Below are 20,632 nucleotides of genomic sequence, written 5' to 3'. Positions count from 1 at the left end.
GGAAAATAAAAACTACTTGATGCATGACATCTTGAATACTTAAGAACAAAAGGACTGTAGATCAAACAGGTGGAGATGGGTGGGGTCAGGAGACTTGACCTATTAAACTGTTGGAATAAAAGAACTCCAACATGAGATAAGGAACAATGAAGAAGGGATAAAATTTCAGCATTCATGTCAGTATCATGGAAGTTACAGGTTCACACAAGTTTCTTTTCCTCCATTTTAAAGGAAAATTAATGCCAATCTGTACCTGAATTCACTCTATTCATCATTTTCACTTCAGAAGTGCATTCATGGCATTAACCAGAAATACATTATCTCCATTCTTTTTTGCTGCTGCAATTAAATACTTTACAATGAAAGAGTAATTGGGTATTCCAAAAGATCTTCCTTTGCCTACTTACTGTCTCCAGTCCTACTGTCTTCTAGACAAAGCAATCCCCCCTTTTTATGGCTTTGATCCAGGCAGCTGTAGTTATTACAGTGTAGTTAACCAGAACACATAGATGTACCTGGACACAGTACAGGTGCCAAGGTAACTGGGGCTGGAGAAAAGTAGCAGCAGCAAAATCTTGGGGAGAGAAGAAACATTTCTGGTTGTTACCAATGCATTTGTTATATTTTTAACTGGTAAAGTTACAACTGGCCAGCTGTAAATTTCACTTGCTTCTATGCTATTGTAACAGTTGACACAGTGTACCTAATTCATTTTGCAGAAGGAAGAAAGCTGTGCCTGGAAAGTACTGACAGTGTAATCAACACCTAATGGACTACTTTGAATAAGAGCATTTCATCTAGTGAAACGAACAGAAGCTCCACTGGAATTTGAAACAACAGAGTGCTGGCACCAGAGAGCAAGCCTCATCATCGTCTACTTAATCGTAGAGAACCCTGTAGTTCTCTACAATTGTAGAGACAAATGTACTACAAATGTAGTCATGCTTCTTCAATGCAGTGGCAACTTAATGCAAGAGGAAACCGATAACAAAACCTGAAACTAGAACTATTTTTACTTTCCTCAGGAAGGCAAAGCAAGACCAAATAGAATAAAATTTTGCTGATGATACCATGCTCCAGTGTCTACAACTCATGGGTACACAGAAAGGTACAATTTATACAGAGAAATGCATGTTTATGGAAGTCCTTTATCAAATCTGTCCATCTTGTTATAACGTTGTATTATTGCTGTGAAGTAAACTCCAGAGGAAGAGAGTCTCAGCAACCAATAGTCTTAAGAAGCTTATGGCACTGATACACAGAAGCAAAAACATTTATTTGTTCCTCTTCCAAAGAGGAGTGTCAAACAGGGTCTGCCCTGATGAAGCACAGAAGAGCAACACAAACCAGTGATGTCATCAATCACTACCCCAGAACTTGTGAAACTAACAGGCATTTGCATTCAGGAAGGAGATTCATCACAAAAAATTGTGTCTGTTCAAAGTGGAACAGAACCAGGTTGTGAACAGATGTAATGTTTCTGAACTCAAGAAAGTGACAATATTTCAATACAAGCAAAACTATAAAACAAAGAAAATTACATTTGCAGTTAGTTCCATTACCACCACCAATGTGGACAGAATGTTTAGGAGTCGTGTGGCCAAGTGGTTACAGCAAAGGATAAAGTTTGGGTATAATCCCAGCTGAGACAATCACTATGTTGACCTCAGGAAAGCCATCTGACCTCCTTATGCCTCAATCAACCAGCTGTAGAACTGGATAAAAAGCAGGTCTGGGTTGAAAACCAGATGTGCAGATAAATCAGGTCTTCCTGGGTAAATAAATTACAAAATATCCTATACAGAAACATAAAGAGTTTGATGCAGGTGGGAATGGTTTATTTAGCACTTTATTATGTGTTTGATTAAAAAATGGCACTAGGGACTGAGATTGTAAACACTGCCAATCTACTTGGAAACGCATTCACATTATCAGAATGAAATGAACTAGAAGGGAATGCAACAAGGAAAGAATGCAAGACAAAAAATATGAATTTTATAGGCAGAGTCCTCAGGAAGTCTCTAACTCATGTGCAGAGGTATTTCACACAGGATATCTTCAACAAGTTCATATTGCTCATCTGAGGAAACTTGGTAAGTCATTTCTTTTTTAAAGTTCTAAGCTGCAAGCATGACTTTAAAAGCAACACAAGTGATGTTACATTTTTATGAAGGTCTCAACTTGTAACGTATGATAAAAAAGTCCATAAAACAATGAATGATGGCACAGATAAAGAACAACTTCATATACAGAGCAGGTTGCACACAATTTTTAATAGGTGATTTTTCAGCTCATTATCACTCTGAATGATTTAAGTGTATCTGCTCCTCATCAAGCAAAAATTTTAACGTCACACCTTGAATTCCTTTACAACATCCAGCTTTCATCCCATAAATTCGAGGAGCAATTGAACAAAGGCCTTTTCAAAAGTAAGCACAGCTTATAAAACACCATTGTAATGGAACATTTAGTGCCATCTGGTTTAATGCACAGAAGGGGAAAGACATCCACATTCCCTGTTTTTGATCTCCCACTGATTAACTTCTGAGATGTCACCTTCTGCATCTTAGTCTCAGCTCGCTAATATGTAAAAGGTGTAATAATGATACTTTTTATTGGACCAAAATGTGCAATGAAATTAAATTTCAATCACAAAATGTAAAGATTAGGTAAAATAGCTCTCATTTAAAACCAGATCAGACTCAGCATTCTTATCAGACTATACTTTCTAAGATAACTAACACAACAGAACTAGAGCCACAGGTGACAATAACAGAACAAGAGCTGAAGGGATGAAAACCAAGACAATGACCTCAAAATATATATACATGTATCATACATCACTTTTCCAACATAAAGGAAACAACACATCTCATTCTCCTCTCCCTCTCCAAAAGGAGTGAACTGGTAAAATGTAGAAGTAGAATTAGGATCAGTTGAAGCCAGATCTCCAAAAATATTTTGTTTTCTTCTGGACTTCATCTGAACAAATACATGCATCTTCACAAGACCACACATTTTGTGACCAACAATTCCCACAAGGTCTCTCACCATCTGACAGACTCAGAAAACTAATCAGATGACATATAAAAAGCAAATATGGGAATTAACTGCAGCTAGGATACTCTTCCTTTACAATAAAAGGCACTAAACCATATCTTCAACTGCTCAGGCGTGTCTTGTTAAGTTAGTTCCAAACCATGCATCAAATCCCATGCTCTAGGCAAGGACTATCACTCCTTCATACTTCAACGCACCAGCATCGACATTTCTAGGCATAAAGTGTATTAAGTTTCAGCTCTATGGCTATAGAGGCCTTGAGATTTGTCTATTACTATGCAGTAAACAGTACAAGTAGCAGTGCTACCAGAGCCTTGCACCATGCAATCATTGAAGGAAAAGTGTCTTCTAAAGATGCATGATGAATGGTCACACAGTAGAGAGCACCTATTCCTTACCTTCCTCCACGTTAAATAAAAACAGTTGCTGTTTGCATGCCGAAACGCCAACTGGCAACTGCAGATCAGTGTCTTGCACGGACCCTATGCTTTCTAAGTCACCTAAGTAGTCTGAAAGTGACTTTTGTAGCAGGCAAACTTCACTCGCTTCCCAAATCCTGCCCTGTCACAACTCTTACATACTAACCATCTTTTCAGAGTAACACATAATATGACATGCTTAAATACAAAAAAGATGATAGAAGAAGTAGTAGACCCAGCAAAGATCACATCTGAATTATTTCAGTTTGGAGAGTTGAGGGTATAACAAAATCATGGGTTTGGATTTTTCGCCCTAACCTTTGTTATAAAAACAAAACCAACAACGTCATACCATGGGAATTAAAAAGCCACCAGGTCTACACATTCATGAAGCTGACTTCAAAAAGAATAGTTCTACTACTACTACTAGGAGGAGGTGGGAAGGATTGCAAAAGCTCATGGTAACAGCTATATAGGTAAGATTTTTCTCTCGAAGAAAATATTCTGAAGTAATATCTAAGCAATCGAACTGTACTAACATGGCATTTGAAAATAACACAAAATGGTAGTTACAATACAATGGCAAGAGTTGACAACACTGACTTTGCAGTAAAAAAAAATCACAGAAAAAGAATACTATGCATTACAAAGTCTGTGTGATTCCTGTAACTCACTAGTGACAGCACATCCTTTCAGCATATATGGCAGTATAAAAGGTGGTTATAGACTTAGGAAATTGGGTATCAAGCACAAAAGCAAGATGCTGCACAAACATTATCATTATCCCTCAGCCAACTACTCTTCACGTAGCTCATCGCAGCATTGCACAGTTGAGAAATTTTGCTGATGCACAACTCAACAGATTCTGGATTTTTGTAACGTAGGAAAGTTGAGCTTGAGGAAATCTATTTCCCTTTCCTACAAAAAAAAATCTCTGAGGAACATAAACAGCAAAGACGAAGACTAAGAAGTATTCTTCCTGTTTTGGCATCACTTTAACGACAGAAAAGTTGAGATTCAGTTAACACAGGTCAGTGTCTTACATATAACCAGAAGACTGTGGAGGTCTGGAATACTTTCATATCTGAGAACACACTTATTTTAGTGGTCAAACCCTTGCAACCTCCATTCAAACCAATGATCAAAAGTCAAAGTTCCCCTTCATATCTACACTTCACACACTTGCTGTGAAGGCATTGTTTCCAATGGCTGAAGTTGGCATGTTAGACTATCAAATATAAGTATCAAGTCAATGCACTCTCTGCACAAAAATCCTATTTTGAGCTGGGGATCTCTATCCAGCATTCACCTAACAGAACAGTTTGGCCTACTATTCTTTTCTACCACTACAGATCTTTCGAGGCTATTACCATACAAAATAATTACTTCAGTTAGACTAAATTTACAAAACATCATTTTCTCACATCTTCCCCTCAAAAATCTATCATTTACTTTAATAAATAAATCAATATACTTTTTAAAAAGTTTACATTACATTATGTATTGTCAAGTTCACAGTGTGATGTAAGCTTTTTAAAAAAATATAATTAAGTCTAAGTGTTGACCTAATGTCAATTATGGCAACACTATGTTGACATCAAGCATGTTTAAAGTGCTCTTTCAAGTGGAAGAGCATGATAAAATAATTTTTTATAGTCATCACAATCATTTACTATGCAAGTTTTAAAAAATATTATTTCCACTCTCCCTGTTTATGGTCAGAGGATTTCTTTAATGATTGACGAGTCCCTGCTGAGTAACACAAATACTGTTTAATGCCCAAGCATTAATTTCTAATTGAACCAAATTATCAGAATTTACAGTAATTAATCAAAACCACCCATCCTATGTTGTTAGTCCACCCAATGCATATCCAGAAGTTACTCAAAGCTTTCAATAGTTATAATATACACAACCTTGGGCTTGTGCAGCAGCAATTCTGTAAAGTCTGCAAGCCTTAATACTATTTGCATTAGTCACTCAAAATTACTGCTTTTCAAATGTTTGCTGCCAGTATACTGCTGATTAAGTTCATCCCTGCTTTTCTGCCTCCTCCCATTAAGAAAAGGTAATATTGCACAGTTTGCTAGTATGGCCTTTGCCAGGAAAAAAGGGAAGTGGGCTGGATGGGCAGATTTTAGCAGAACTGTCTTACGGTGCTACAGTTAACTTAGTGCAGCTTCCTTCTACAGAAGGAAAGAAGGACAGAAGGAAAACATCTTCTTAATCAAAGGCACAGCCATGTACATTAGTACGTACAGTATTAGTGGGCCACCTTAGATTGCATGTTTGAAGCACTGTCTTAACAAAACAAATGTTCATATGCTCAAGGTACATTATTTTCAGATACTTAAGTAGCCTCTTTTCACCCTGAACTGCTATACCATTCAGGCTTAGCTCAACATAATGACAGAAGATTCTTCTGCCACTGCTGTCTTTATCCAGACAGAACTCGAGCCTCAAACTGGAAGCTGTAACCTTATATCCAGTTTATAAAGATAACCATGATTTTACCAGGGCTGAGGATTCTCTGCTACAAATATCAGCATCACAGCAAGAATTCTTCAGAAACAAACAGCAGGACAGCAACATTTTGAAGTTTTCATTCTGACAGGCAGTGGGCTGTAGTCTACATTTGCCCTTAGGAACAACCCTGCAATCATGTCATCACAAAACTAAAGATCTTGTCATAATTTCAACTGAGAGCAAAGGAATTATTTTGAGATATCATTACTAAGAGGAAGACTTCTAGGAACACTTTAAAGTGACATGATTAACAAGAAAAAATTAAAGATATTTTATTTGGAAACAGTGCTTTTGGTTAAGTCTTTCAGCAGAGGGTTTCACTACTGTATTACATACTTCCTAGTTTATAGCAAATGTATTCATTGAAAAAAATAGTAATATACACAGAATTCCAAGTCTGCTTTAAGCATTCTCTATAAAGTGATCAATTTTCTCCCTTAAGCCAATTTGTTTGCTCATTAGTTTATCTGCTTTTAAGAACATGCATACGCACAGCATACACAGAGGACTGTAACAGTGGTTTTACAGTGCTAAATATTTTTTTCCCATAAAGAAAAGCAAACCCAGTGTTTTATGATTTTTGTAAATGCAGCCCTGGCAAAACAGCTGAAGTTGGCTTGTACCATTTGTTTATCACCTTTGATAAAGTTACAAGAACAGAAGAAAAATAAGATTTCAGAAATCACTAGAAAATAAAACCAAACCTGAGCTTTAAGGTAAAGAAATGAGAACTGCAACCTTCAGTTTTGTGTTTGCAGCACAGAGCTCAAGGCAACTTAAGGAGTTCTATATTAGAACCTGAGTTTGGATCAGAGCATACTTTTAAAGTATGCCCTCCTGATAAGCCCCTCCTACCACACTTGTTTCACAGGGTGGTTCTGGAGCACACAAACTGGATTCATTTTAGGTGAACCATAAGGTGGGATCTAGAACTTGCCTATTGCCCTGCAGCTGCTAATAGACATTTGGTCCAGAACAGACTGGAGCTATATGGAATCAGCAACCCTAAAACATATATATAGCACACTTTGCTTTTACACATCTGTTCCTACTGTATCACATTACTTGCTAATAAAGAGATCGTCTGAGGAAGATCCCTTTTCTTAGTACAGGTCATCCAAGGCTTTTTTATCTCATCTGTGGCAACCTATGCTCCTGGGTTCCACAAAGACACTCTAGCACTGGGGGCCAAGGAGGGTACAGCCAGCCTGAAGGCCACCCCCACAATTAAACCAGCTGCCAACCTCAGTCAGCATTTCCTGCACAAACTCCTACCTGCAGCACCAGGAAGGCACAAGCAGGAGCAAGAGCCTGAGCTGCAGCTGTCCACAGCTGCTTTGATCAGAGCCAGGGAGCACACATGGTTAGCCTCTCAAGGTAGAGCATTCTTGCCCTACTGCAACTGAGGGCCAGGTATTGAGCAGATATTTTAAGATCATAAGGGTGCTCTCTCTCATTTAAGGTTACAATGGACAACTGCATATTTTACTTTATTTTTAGGGAAGACTTGTATCTATGACATGAGAATAAGAGTTTTGCTTATTATTAGCCATACTGACTTCCTTCTTCCCACTGCAACAGAAGTGATGGGTCCCTATCTTTATTATACAAGGACATGGATTCTCTCATGCCGTCTGTGGTGTCCCAGGTAGATCAGAAAAATCTCATTAAGATTCTGATCATTGAAAATTTTTAAAAGAAAAGCAGAAAATGATGTGTAGTTACTAATACAGTTAACATTATTGCAGCTATGTGGCAGTATGAACTGAACTGACAGCTCTAGGAATCGTGACTAGCTGACAACAAATAATGCTGTCCTTGAAGCCAGACAGGATTGATTTTTTTGTTATTAATTTCTGCAGTTCTGTGAAGCATTGCCAGTGAAAAAATTTTTTTTTTTAAAAAAAAGCCAGACAGGCCTGTTGGCTACTTCTTGATAGAGCAGCTGCAGAGCTAACACACTAGAAGATTTAAAAGTAAGTTACATTTAAAGAAAAAATGGAAAGTAATTTCAAAGAAACAAATATAAGTTCTAACTCCAGCAAGTAACATATATTAGTAGGAACAATAACTGAGCATGCTTTCTTTTTTATGAGTTATTGGATAGCAGAAAAGGCACGTAGAACTTCAGGAAACCACACTAAAGCAATCTCTACAAATTTCGCAGCCTTTGAGAGAAAGACTGCACTTTAGGCATCTCTACATGAGAGGATTAAGCATTAGCAAAAAGTCATGTTCTTAATTAACCCCCTGAAACCCACCCCCACTTTATAAAGGTGCAACAGAATTTTTAAAACTATGAACAAAAATTGCAACAGTGCAAGCTCTTCTAAAGCCAGGCATTTCCTGTAAATCAGTCTACTTTGCAACAGTGTTAACAGACAACCTGGCTATACCATACTTAAAAAAATTTCTAAATACCTAAGGTAAAAGCCATATCTAGGTGCATTTTGGTGGTTAGCTCAAAAAATCTGGATCTCTGCATCAATGGTACAGATGCTACTCAAAAGTGAATGGCAAGTTCCAAGAGAAGAATAGTCTGCAAACGCAGGTGATCAAAGGGACTTTGCAACTAGGCCAATAAGCAATGGTGCTGTTAGGAATTTCATAGCTAACAAGTAAAATTCCAGAAGGCATTAAAAGTGCATCACTTTGATCTATATCCCAGTACACATCATCACAACAGGCAGGAAACACCTATCTAGAGAGTTAACAATAAACTAAAGTGTAGCCAAAGCAGATGACTGTGACTATAAATTGGAAATGTATTAATCAGCATCTAATTAACATTAAATTTCCTTGAAAATGAGATGAGAAATGTGATCACCAAAGAGGCAAATAGAGATGGATATAGTTGCATACAGGAGAAATCCACACAACAAAAGTTACCAGATCAAAGGACAAAAAGCACAACAGGCTGTAAATGTGCAAGACACTCCCAAATAGAGATAAAGGATGACTGGCAAAACATAAAACAAGCAGTACTGGGAGTACAGGAGACCACTCCTTGCAGGGACTGGAAAGTGGTGATAACACAAAAATTAGATAATAGTAGAAGAAAGATGAGTCCACACTGGTTCTTACTTCACTCAAACTACTCTCAAAGCCTGATCACCTTGACTTCCAAGAACCACAGCTACCACTTAATTGTACAGTATTAGCTCCATGGTACGGTATACTTGCAGCTAATTTACAGTACGTGCTAAAGACTAACAGTTTTGTTTACACAGTGATGACTAATAACATGCATGAGTTAACCCTTAGCAAGATGTGTGTTGTTAATGAATGAAACGAACAGTTTTAAACCTTAAAACTAGCCTGATCTGCCAGCCTTCTAAACACTCCCGTCACAGCAATCTCCGATTCCCTGTTGTCTACCTAGCTATAAACACACCCACAAGTGCACATATTCAGTCCCAAAACAAGTTCCTTCTGTCCACATAGCTGTCTGCCCATCTGAAGATCCTGTTGGTTCAGGAGCCAAGCAATTCAGTTAACTTAGTGCTGTGCTCATGATATGGTGCCCACAAAATTGCAGGGCGGGGGAAGAAGGGCTACACGATATTTCCCATAACATTATGCTCTGTAAATCTATCATTTCAATTCTGGTGGACCACTGATGGTATGGGAGTAATGCAGCTTCCAGGCAGGAAAGCAGCCAGCTTGGAGGAAAGGCACAAATCTGGGTCTATCTGCACTGTAAAACAGAGAGGCATGGACCTAAGGAGAGAACATCCATATGCACAAAAGAAATTATCTCAAACCACAATGACATTAGAGATGTTTGCAAGCATATCAATGTGTCTAAATAAAGCAGCTGTCTGATCCCTAATTAGTGACAAATGCTCCCCTGAAGACACCACTCAGTAGTTCCAAATGCAAGAACTTGCACTTTAAAAATATATTCCCTTTCTAGAAGTATGCACTGCATAGCAAGTTTAATGTGTACTAGCTCTTCCTTTTTTTCCTTCCTAAAAGCAGGATGAAGTGTCACACACTGCATGAAGTCAGAATAAACATATACTAACCGCATCATGCTCTCACAAGTCTACAGGCAATTTTTATTCTAAACAAAATGGTCATAAATCAACATTAAGATTAATAATATGACTTAAATCCAGTAAGATTTGCCTAGTAGAAATTTGACATTTGTTTTTTCAGCCATTAGCTCATTAGTAGTAGTTTGCTCACTTATGCAGAATGGAATGTTAACACTGATCCTCACACAATTCCTTGCAGAAATACCTCTGCAGAATGAAGCCACCCTCCTGCTGAGGATGATGTTTGGTCTGTTTGAGAGAAACTCAACACCCTCTTTCACTCGATACTGAAGGCTCAAAACTCTTAGCTACTTTTGTTCTCAATTAACTCAGCATAACTCATCTGAAGTTACGAAGTTCTTCTATTAAAGAAGATCTTTAATACTGCCTTTAGCACAGAAATCTGTATGGTGTCTACAAAAGGAGCATAGTAGAGCAAAAGGTTGAAAAATAATTACATATTTTTTCCACTTCTACAGACTTTGTTGCATACAGCCATCATATCATGATAATCATGAAAAGTAGGATTGTTTTCTTTTTCCTGGCAGATAAGAAACAAGTGTGCACAAGCATGCGCTCTCTGTTATGTTCCACATGTAAGGGAGACAAACGTGTTCCGAGATGTCTGTGCGGCCATCAAAAATTGCAGCCAACTATACAAGCAAGGAATTTGGTTCCATACCTAAAAAGATCACTCAGACATCAAGAGCAATAATGTTCACCTCAACTACCTCATGAAAGCTATACCCCTTTTCCATCCCAATCATTTTCTCGTTGTGAGAGCAAAGACAGTCACAGGACACAACCTATGCTAAAAGGAACACTACAGAAAGATTTGCAGGCTAAAAACTATTTACAGAAATAAAAAAATACTCCTATATGAAGCAAAGCATCATTGGACAATATATAAACAAGCCTGGAGTAACAGTTAATCTTTCATCATAGCTTTGGAAGTAAAGCATTGGCAAGAAAATAAAGGAAAACTACAGACAGCAAATACCCAAACTATTGACTCTCACACATGCTTAGGAAAAAAAAGTTTGTTTATTAATGCTACTTCATTTTACTACTTCATCATTTATCCTTGCTAAGTGCAGCCTCATTACGACATATGGATTTCTCATGTGAAATTCCAACACAGACTTGATTCAAAGCAGAATACTCTCAGCCCTTGAAGTTCTGCTCATATGCAGCTCTTCAAGTCAAATCATGTAAAACCTTCAGCCTTTTGATGACTTGCACCTGTCTTAACAATATTTTTTTAAGAATCTCTGGCTACTCAAAAATCACTGCACACACACCCTGCATCTAATAATCTTTTCTGTAATGTAGTTTCACTTGAAGTTTGCCAAAAGCACACTAACAGCAAGGATGGCATACAAAAATCTAATGCAATCAATGAGCAGACAACTGTTTAATACAGCCAAATAAAATGTAGTCATCCGCATCAGTCAAATCATGTTTTCTCCGAAGTAGTAAATAGCTGCAGACACAGTCTGCTTCCCATCAAATGCTCCATGTATAACAAACTATACCTTGTATCTCTGATGGTTCACCAGTAATTTTTCAAAACCATAACTTTCAAAACATATGACAACTATATTTTATCGAAGAATAGAATAGGCTTAGACTGCCCGAGCCACAAACTGAAGACCAATCCAGAAACTCTATTGTAGGTGCCAAAAGTCTGCTGAATGTCAGTATTTGCTGGCATTTTTATTGTTATGAATACAAGTGCAGACCAACTTCTTCAAAGAAGAAACACACTTCTAGCATGACAGAAAAGGAAAAGCTCACAATCCTATTATAACAGCACAGGAGCACAGAAAATAACTCCTTTAACACTGTCTGGAAAAGGTATCCCAAAGGAGTAGTTGTAAATGTGCTCAAAAGATGGAGATCCTTAAAAATATATGCATCTTACATTCTGGTCTGTGGTATCAGAAGTGCTAAAATAACTAGCAACTTTGAAAATCCAGTAAAATTTTGACTGCCACAAACATGAAAAGTATCCTTAGCGAGTGAGACTGCTGAAGTACAAAACTTCAACCCACCATAACTTTTTGTGACTTATTTTCAATTCATTCACAAGAAAAAAAATCCTTGCATGCACAAGAAGACAGATGAAACTAGCCAGACTGAGACACATTTTCAAATCTCTGAACAGCAGTAAACTATCATGAGCTTAAATCAGGTATTTGCTATTTTTGCTTGAGTATGTACATAAATTCCTAGCCCCTTAAAAATTTAACTGACTCCTGAACATACTGCAGAGAGCTGATTTTGCCTACTGTGACTGTTACAAAGCAAAATTAAGTGCACACTTTCTCTGACTCACAGTAACAACAGGACAATAGTTTGGGAATAAACAGACAGGAAACAAGTGACCCAGACTACAATTTCTCACACAGAAGACAATGGAAACTGGGCTCATAAGAAATGGAACATCAATGCCTAAAATTCTTATCCTACCCTATCCTATCTTAAAACTCTTATCTGTAGTTGCAGCCCAAGTTCTCTGTGGCACACAACTGCAAAAGAGTTCTCCTGCTGTTACTGTGATGCCCTATAGAGGCACAGTAAAGAAAATGGGAATTAATGTCACTTTTAGAAGCGTTAATTGTAGTTACGATGTCCATGTGGCTATCCTCTAAACAAAACATAGAAAACACTGAAGAATTGTACTAAATTCCTTTTTTGCATCTAGTTACCTATGGTAAGAATTGCAAAGAGCAGTCTCATTTCATCCATTTGAGAGTTCCTGAAATTTACCGGATAGAGTTCTAACAGCAACAAATGTCCTTTCTAGGATACCAAATACGCACCACTCAACAGAGAAGATAATGTGGCCATAAATTACCAAACACTTACTTGCATTACCCTTTAAAAATGTAGTTGAGCATGTTAATTTTGAAGATAATGACAAACCATGTTTGTAATTCCTGGAGACTGCTGTCACAATATTGTCACCTAACAAATGAATTCTTGAATGTATCACAAACCCAATTTCTAGAAAATTTTTGGTGGTATGCTCAGTAAAATGACTTATCGCACTGTGACAGAGCAGAGAAAGTAAATGGTTCGAGCTGTGGTTTCCAGTGTTTGGCCCTTACGTGCAACTGATTCATTAGGATTGGAAAACTTGGTGAAACTCTGAGGTTAACTGAATAAAGAACTCTGCTGCATTTCTTTTTTTTTTTTTTAAACAGAATTCATCTATGAAGGAATGTATGCTACACTTGATACATATCTCCAGGAAAGATTAACTGCAAATAACTACCAAACAGCTGTATGGCCTGTTTTCCAGTATGTATGGAAAGATACAGTCCATAATCTAATGTCTTGAATTTCAGCACTAACATAATAGAAGATTTCCTGCTGATTTTAGATCAGCTTGTGGTACAGGTGCGAAGGACTTAGGTTACTGGCAAGCGTAAGGAAAATTAATCTAGAAAACAGAAAAGCAGGTTTTGCATTCCATAAGCAGTTTATAAAATTAATTGCAATAGCATACACATCAACTCTGGATGTGTAGCCAGCTGTGCTATCATTGATGAATACAATCAGTATACATGGAAAAAGCAAAATAACTTCCCTCCAAAGGTAATTGATATAGACAGATAACATAACCAATAACTGGAAATTGGTCCATTCAAGTTACTTCTGGAAGTTTATGGGTCTCACATAAGAACCAAAAAAGTCTGTTTTCATTAAAAAGAAACAGTAGTGGAAGGAAAACGTCAGTCTCAAGAAAATTCATTAGAGTGAACATAATTTACCTACATAATAGCTACTACTGCAAGAGCTGTAATTTACAGTATATGAACCACTAATGTCAAAGCTATGAACAGTCATACAGGCTATATTTTAGCTCTATACCTCAGGTGTTACAACTTCTGGAAGAAATCCCAATCGGCTCATTAAAAGAATGATCAGACAGTAGTGTAACTTATCTCAGTAAAAACTCTCTTAGGCCAAAACTAAAAAATATAAAGCCAGGCTTTATGCATTTACTGTCAACAGAGCCACAGCCAAAATACCTGAGGCAACTGTCATAAACTGTTTTTTTGACATGCTAAAAAGTTAAAAGTTGCATACCTTAGCAAACTTTAAAATGGGTCAAAAAATCTTTCTTGATGCCACAAAACACATGCTAGTAGAGAGGGGCATAATGGATGTGCATACAGACCACAACTGTTGTTTGACAAAGGTTTTTTTATAGATTTCTGATAGAGAAACATATTCCACCCCCCACCCCCCTCAGAAAAGGACATCTCACCCCTTACAATTCCAAGGCTGCAGGATTAAATTGCAACAGAAGTTGTCAGAGAATCTACATTAAGTACGTTGTATCAAGCAATTAAAAGCAAATTAAAATAGCTACATACATGCTTTTTCAAAACCAGTCAAGAGGCAGCTGACAGTCTGGGCTCCTTATCTGACACCAAGATATATACACACATTCAAAGAACAGTGCGAGAACTGAATGAAAAAGGAAAGAAAAGACCTTCCGATTCTTCAGCTATTTCTGGAGCTTTGCATAATAAGAACCCAATGCAGAACTGTGTGAAATGCTGTAATATATATCACACATGAAAAGCTGTTTACACCTAAATATCTCTTACGAAAAAACAAAAGCAATATTTGCCCATTTTCTCAAGCTATAGTCTGCTACAACACATACTGTCATACAAGCTTAAGTTCAAAAAAAGCTAACACACAGGCACAGGGCATTTTGCACTTAGATTTATCTCTGCCAGACAACTTCATTAGCATCCTATTTAGGGGTTGCAAAGACTCAAAAGGCTACAGACCCAGTATTAGTCCCTGCACACAATTGTGATGCGTCACAGGAAGTCTGTCTGGATAGTACTTTATTGAAACACAGTTGACCTGATATGCCTAATGTTAATCAGGAAGACACATAAAAATTTGTCGCTTATTTAATGAGTAATCATCCTCTCTACGCTTACATGAATATCAACAGATGAAATCCAATGCTTGTTGTAAACTTCTCAGAAACTAGAATGAAGACTTTGGATTTCTCTAAATGTGTTTCATATTTATAAATCTGTGTGTTCTGGAAATACCCAGTTCGCTTACAATGCCTTGCTGTCCCAACTGGAAATATTTATCTTCTTCCACTCTTCACATTTTCTATATTGCATATTCTTTATGCAAGAGACCACTTCTTTGTTCCAAAGGTAACGGAGTTTAAAATTACAGTTAATGCTTTTAGCAATAAGTCTGATGGGGAATTCGTTTGTAAAGATACAGCTCTGTGCATCCTAGTATAAAAGCAAATATTCTTGGCTTGGTTTTTATTAAAGCCTGCTGATGTGACTATATTAAACCAAATTCAAACCACTTAGCAGCACCCTAGCATATGTATATGACACCCTATCCACTTCCTAGTTAATAAATTAATACATTTATGCATATGAAAAACACACCAAATTCTGTCCTTTCTAGCAAAAGTTGTATTTCATCATCTGGCAGACATACAATCTTCAAATTAATTCTTCTGAAGATGCTTATCCTGTCATAGGTCTAACTTCATTCTTAAAAAAGAAACCCCAAAACTACCATTACAAGACTGACAGGATTTTATGAGTTACAAAGTATTTAATTTGTGAAAAAATTCCCCATAACTCTTCCAGCTTTTAGAATTGCACAAAAATGAGTACTCTCTCTTTCAGGCACGTGTTTTACCTGATAAACAATGTCTTTAGGTTAAATTTTAAGAGTAAAATTCATATAAACCAGTAAAAGTTGAAAAAAGGTCTGGGACTTCACCACAGATGCTATGTGAAATTATGGTGAGTGGATCTGAGTTTAGCTTGGCACCTTACCTGACTGGCTTTCTTTCTCGTAGCACATCTTCCAGACTCTTTTCACAGTGTTCAGCTGCCACAACCAGTCTCTCTAATTGGAAAAAAAGAAAAAACTTAAGAGGACTAGAATCCAAACAAGACAATGGGACTACCAACTTCTCAATCTACCTATCTGGTGGATGTTAAAGTATTTAGATATATGTTGTATGGAAAATGACACATAATTAAATGTTAAAGATTTACAACTTCTGGAGATCACCACCATTTTAATTTATGAGATAACGCAGATTATCTTTCCTGTTTCCTTATGCAAAGCACTTTTGATCCATCCATTCAGTAATGTCCTAACAAATGTTGAACGCCTCAGCCAATGTCAGTCAGATTTGACTTAAGAATAGAGGTCTCAAAGAAAATAAGCATATATAAATTTGCAGAAATCTGAGTGGGTTGACAAGAGAGACACTCAAAGTAACACCAGCTTTGGGAAAAGGGACTCAGAATGAGCACAGAGTTTCAGTCCTGATGGGCTAACTAGCACATTACTAGCTCTACTACCTCTTGCCCAGGAAACAGCTATAGGACTTCTGGAAGTCCCACATGTACCCAAGATCGATGGATTGCCTCTGAATACAGAGGAAAAGACAAAACAACTGTTGTTGTACTGAAGACAGCAATTATAAAGTAGAAAAAGACAAAGGTGTAAGATGTTACACTGAGGTGCAAGGTAACTCCTAACAGAGCTAAGTTTGCTACTTTCACTACTTATAGAACAGCTAGTAGTGAATGTTCAGATTCAAAACCAAATCAAACTAAAGCATTTCAAACATTTTTTACAAGATAACTGTTACAGTAAGATAAAGGTGGAAAATACTCTGAGGAACACAAGTCATCACATTAAAGCTGGAATATTTGTTACTCAGCTGTTTCTCCTCCTGGAAATCAAAGGACCACTTAAACTCTCTTTGGAAGAAAAAAAAATTGAGATTGCCTTCTACAATGCTAGCAAAGATTTACAAGTAGTTTAATTTTACAAAAAACAAACAAAACATTTAGCTGAATGTTTTCCTATTACTTTTATATTCCATTTTTTTAGGGTCTTGGGGGGGGCAGATACATACATCTAATTAATTTTGTTTGCATTGTCTTCCTAGTCTGCTTTCTTATTTCTCTCTAAAAGTAGAAAGAGACATCTGCAAGGAAACAACATTAAAACACTATGCATAGGACTGACAAGGGAAAATTCTGTCACTATCAGAATTTGCCACCAAATCTGCCATATTTTTTTAAAGTAATTAACTACTATTCTAACCACTAGTAACAGAAATATCTCCTGACTTCATGGTTATAGACATTTTATTTGCTATCCTGCGGTTACTTGAATTATCAGAAGGTATTTTCTCCTTCATATTTATACATACTCATAAACCTTCATATCATTGACTCTTCATTGTCAAAAAGAGTCATTTAAGTAAATAAAAGGTAGGGTTAAATAATGTTAACTAATGTTTCTTAAGCTTTCATCCTAAAGGGTATTGTAAAGAAAATCCCAGTTTCTGTTTCAAGAGGTACCAGCTAACACAAGATGAAACTGAACAAACTTCCCAGATCTTCTGACTGCAGAAAATGTAAAATCTTTTGAGAGCAAATGAAAACACACAAAGACCCCCATCCCGTGGAATACTTCAGTGTTTGGAGTTGGCAATATCCTCATTTTCTGGAAATCTGAAACATCCTATCATACTGCATTCTAAAGGGGAAAAAAATTATATGCTCTACTGTACTAGACCCTGTAGCAAATCAAACAAATACATACAATGCACTTTTATATGGGAACACTGCTGATTTATAAGTTAAAGGTGGCAACCACTTAAACTGCCACAGTTGTTGCAGCCTTTTTGTGGAAATTAAGTCCTGTACTCCTGCTGAGCTTGCAACAGAATAAGATCATCTGGAGCAGAAAAAAATAACTGAAGTCTTATTCAAGCTAACCGTAAGTGTGATAACAGTTACTAAAACAAAACTATCTGTACTAGAATAAAGTAATTTTAAGTGGGAGATATCTTAAAGAGCTAGAATAAAAAAAATAAGGGAAGCTTGCAGGCAAGACAGAAGATGACTGAGTCAACAAGAACAGCTGCAAATCAAGTACAAGAAACCTAAAAATTACACGAAAATGTTCACAAGATTAGAACACCGGTGTAGGAGTAAGCATCAAAAAAATCATGGATTTCCATGTCCCACACAAAGACATGGCACAGCAATCGAGTATAAGAATTTTAGGGAGTGTCCTGGTTTCAGCTGGGATAGAGTTAATTTTCTTCTTAATAGCTGGTGCAGTGATGTGTCTGCGATTTGATGTGAGAACAATGTTAGTAACACACTGATGTTTTTAGTTGTTGCTGGGTAATATTTATACTAAGACAAGGACTTCAGTTTCTCAGGCCTTGCCAAAGAGATGGCTGGAGCAGCATGGGAAATTGGGAGGGGACACAGCCAGGGCAGCTGACCCAAACTAGCCAAGGAGGTATTCCATACCATGGAACGTCATGCTCAGAATATAAATTGGGAGACTTTGGCCAGGGCCAGCCAATCCTTGCTCAGGGGCTGGCTGGGCATTGGTCAGCAGCTGGTGAGCAACTGTACTGTGCATCACTTGTTATCTTTTCTCCCTTCCCTTTGGATTTAATTCCTGTCCCCTTCTCCCTCATTTTCATAATTGTTATTATTGTTGGGTTTATTTTATTTCAGTTATGAAATTGTTCTTATCTCAACCCTTGAGTTTTACATTCCTTCCCAATTCTCCTCCCCATCCCTCTGGAGGGTGTGGGGGGTGAGCTAGCAGCTGCATGGTACTTCATTACCAGCTGGGGTTAAACCATGACAGTGAGGTATAAAAAGAAGAAAGTTCTTAGGTTTTAGCAGTTACTACAACATAAGGGGACAGACAACCAACCTCTGCCTTCACTCTGTAGAGAAGAAACAAAAGCACCAGTACTGCCAATAACAGCAAAAGCATACAGTCATTTTGAGACTGAATCATCGCCATAAAGGCAATATTCTGCTCAGTCATCCTCAGATATATTGCCACAAAAACATAACTGTAACTATATCTAAATATTCCTTACTAAACAGATACTCACCATGTTTACCTCTGGTAATGTCAACATACTGGCAAAGCCTGGGATGAGTGATTGACTTAAGGATTTGAAATCTCCCCAAAATTTTGATGGAGTTAGGTGTCAGAGGAAGGCCATTACTTCCACAAACATCATGTGGCAGAGCTGAGGCGAAGAAGGTGGATGCACCCATCTCAGTGTCTTTTAACGGAAACATCTTTTTCATACAGTCTTAAGCCCTTCAGAGCAACTTGTGTTCCCTAAAAAGAGAACACAGTAAAATTTTATCTGCAAAAGGTACAGATTCTTGTGACGTGGCTTATTAGTTGTTTACTAAATAATGCAATTAAAACACTTTTTTCCTCTGTTATGAAGGAACGGGACATTTTTTTATAAAGAACACTGTAATAATAATAATAATAATCCAGTGCTGCTGCATCATAAACACTACATTTAAAGATGAAAATATAGCCACAGTTTGAAACACAGATTCAAGAATCAAAACTATTTTTAGGAGCAGATAAATGCTTTAACACAAGGAATCTTCAGATGACCACTGCAATATAGTAAGTTATTTATTCAAAAACCAGTAAAGGCACCAAACAAGAAAAACCTCTTCTAAAATACCACCTCATACCAGTAGGCCAGGAATTCAGATTATCACATCTTTAGTGATAATCCAGCATCTATATGCTATAGCATTCCTAATATTTAAAGCTATGAAGTAACAGCCTTCTGCTCCACCACCATTTCTTTCCCTGTAGGTAACTGTTAGCTCACACACTGACTCAGTAACAAATTAAGGAAGTAATCTATGTTAAATATTTCTGTGAGACAGTCAAGTGAAATAAATTCTTACAATTTAGTTCCAGGAGCACTTAGTTTCATGACCACTTTTTTCTCCAGGAGAAGCAAGCTCTTTCCTCCAAACTATGCATTTTGATTCAGTGCGAGCTAAACATTTTTTCTGCACTTTTCCTCAACTAACCATTATCCCCATTCAAGAATATGAAAATCTAAATCATGCACAAGTAACAGACACTTCTACAGTCATCTAGGCCTCAGATAAAACTGCCTTTCCTCTTTTTACTACCAAATTAAGAATTTAATCTGAGGTAACAAGTACCAAAATCCAAACACTGAATCAAGCCTCTGCTCAGCTCATTTCTGGATTGCCCAGATGGTGACTCAAGACACTACAAGGTGTCATTAGGCACTATTAACTCTGTGCTTCCATAGCACATACATACTTGTGTATAAGGATACATGTACAAACAGAGACTAAAAGGCCAGGCTTTTAACTAAACCCTAGTCTGGAACTTGTGATGGGGAAGTAGATGGCACTCCCACATAACGTGGGACAAGAAGCCACAGAACAAAATAACCCACTTCATTAATGAGCCTATGCAGAAGAGTACCATCCAGCTCACTTCAACTCCAGAGACATTATGGCACAAAGTCTGGAGGTATCTGGGTACACAATCAACAAAAACGGTCCACTGAGGTGGAAAGCATACCTAACTCTCTTGTCAGCTATAGAACAGCAATTATAAACTCTAAAGAGTAAAAGCAAATATGCAGTTACTCCAGGGAAAGCAGAGGAAGAACTGTCAGAATTTAAAGTCCATAAAAGAAAT

General features: G+C 37.3%; 1 protein-coding gene across 2 annotated transcripts in view; it reads right to left on the bottom strand.

Annotated features, from left to right (window-relative positions):
• TBCK (TBC1 domain containing kinase) overlaps positions 1-20,632 on the bottom strand; it is a 117,998-nt gene that overhangs the window by 92,298 nt on the left and 5,068 nt on the right. For both annotated transcript variants that reach the window (XM_027787653.2, XM_005238051.4), the window contains exons 2-3: positions 19,020-19,255; positions 15,898-15,970 (exon numbers count right to left, since the gene is read on the bottom strand). In XM_027787653.2, the coding sequence (XP_027643454.1) occupies positions 15,898-15,970; positions 19,020-19,221 (275 nt within the window). In that variant the 5' untranslated portion in view covers positions 19,222-19,255. The remainder of the gene's footprint in view (positions 1-15,897; positions 15,971-19,019; positions 19,256-20,632) is intronic.

The sequence above is a fragment of the Falco peregrinus genome, chromosome 2 (assembly GCF_023634155.1).
Source record: "Falco peregrinus isolate bFalPer1 chromosome 2, bFalPer1.pri, whole genome shotgun sequence".
Taxonomy (NCBI): domain Eukaryota; kingdom Metazoa; phylum Chordata; class Aves; order Falconiformes; family Falconidae; genus Falco; species Falco peregrinus.
The sequence above is the reverse complement of the archived record's forward strand: the minus strand, read 5'-3'. Positions and strand labels throughout refer to the sequence as shown.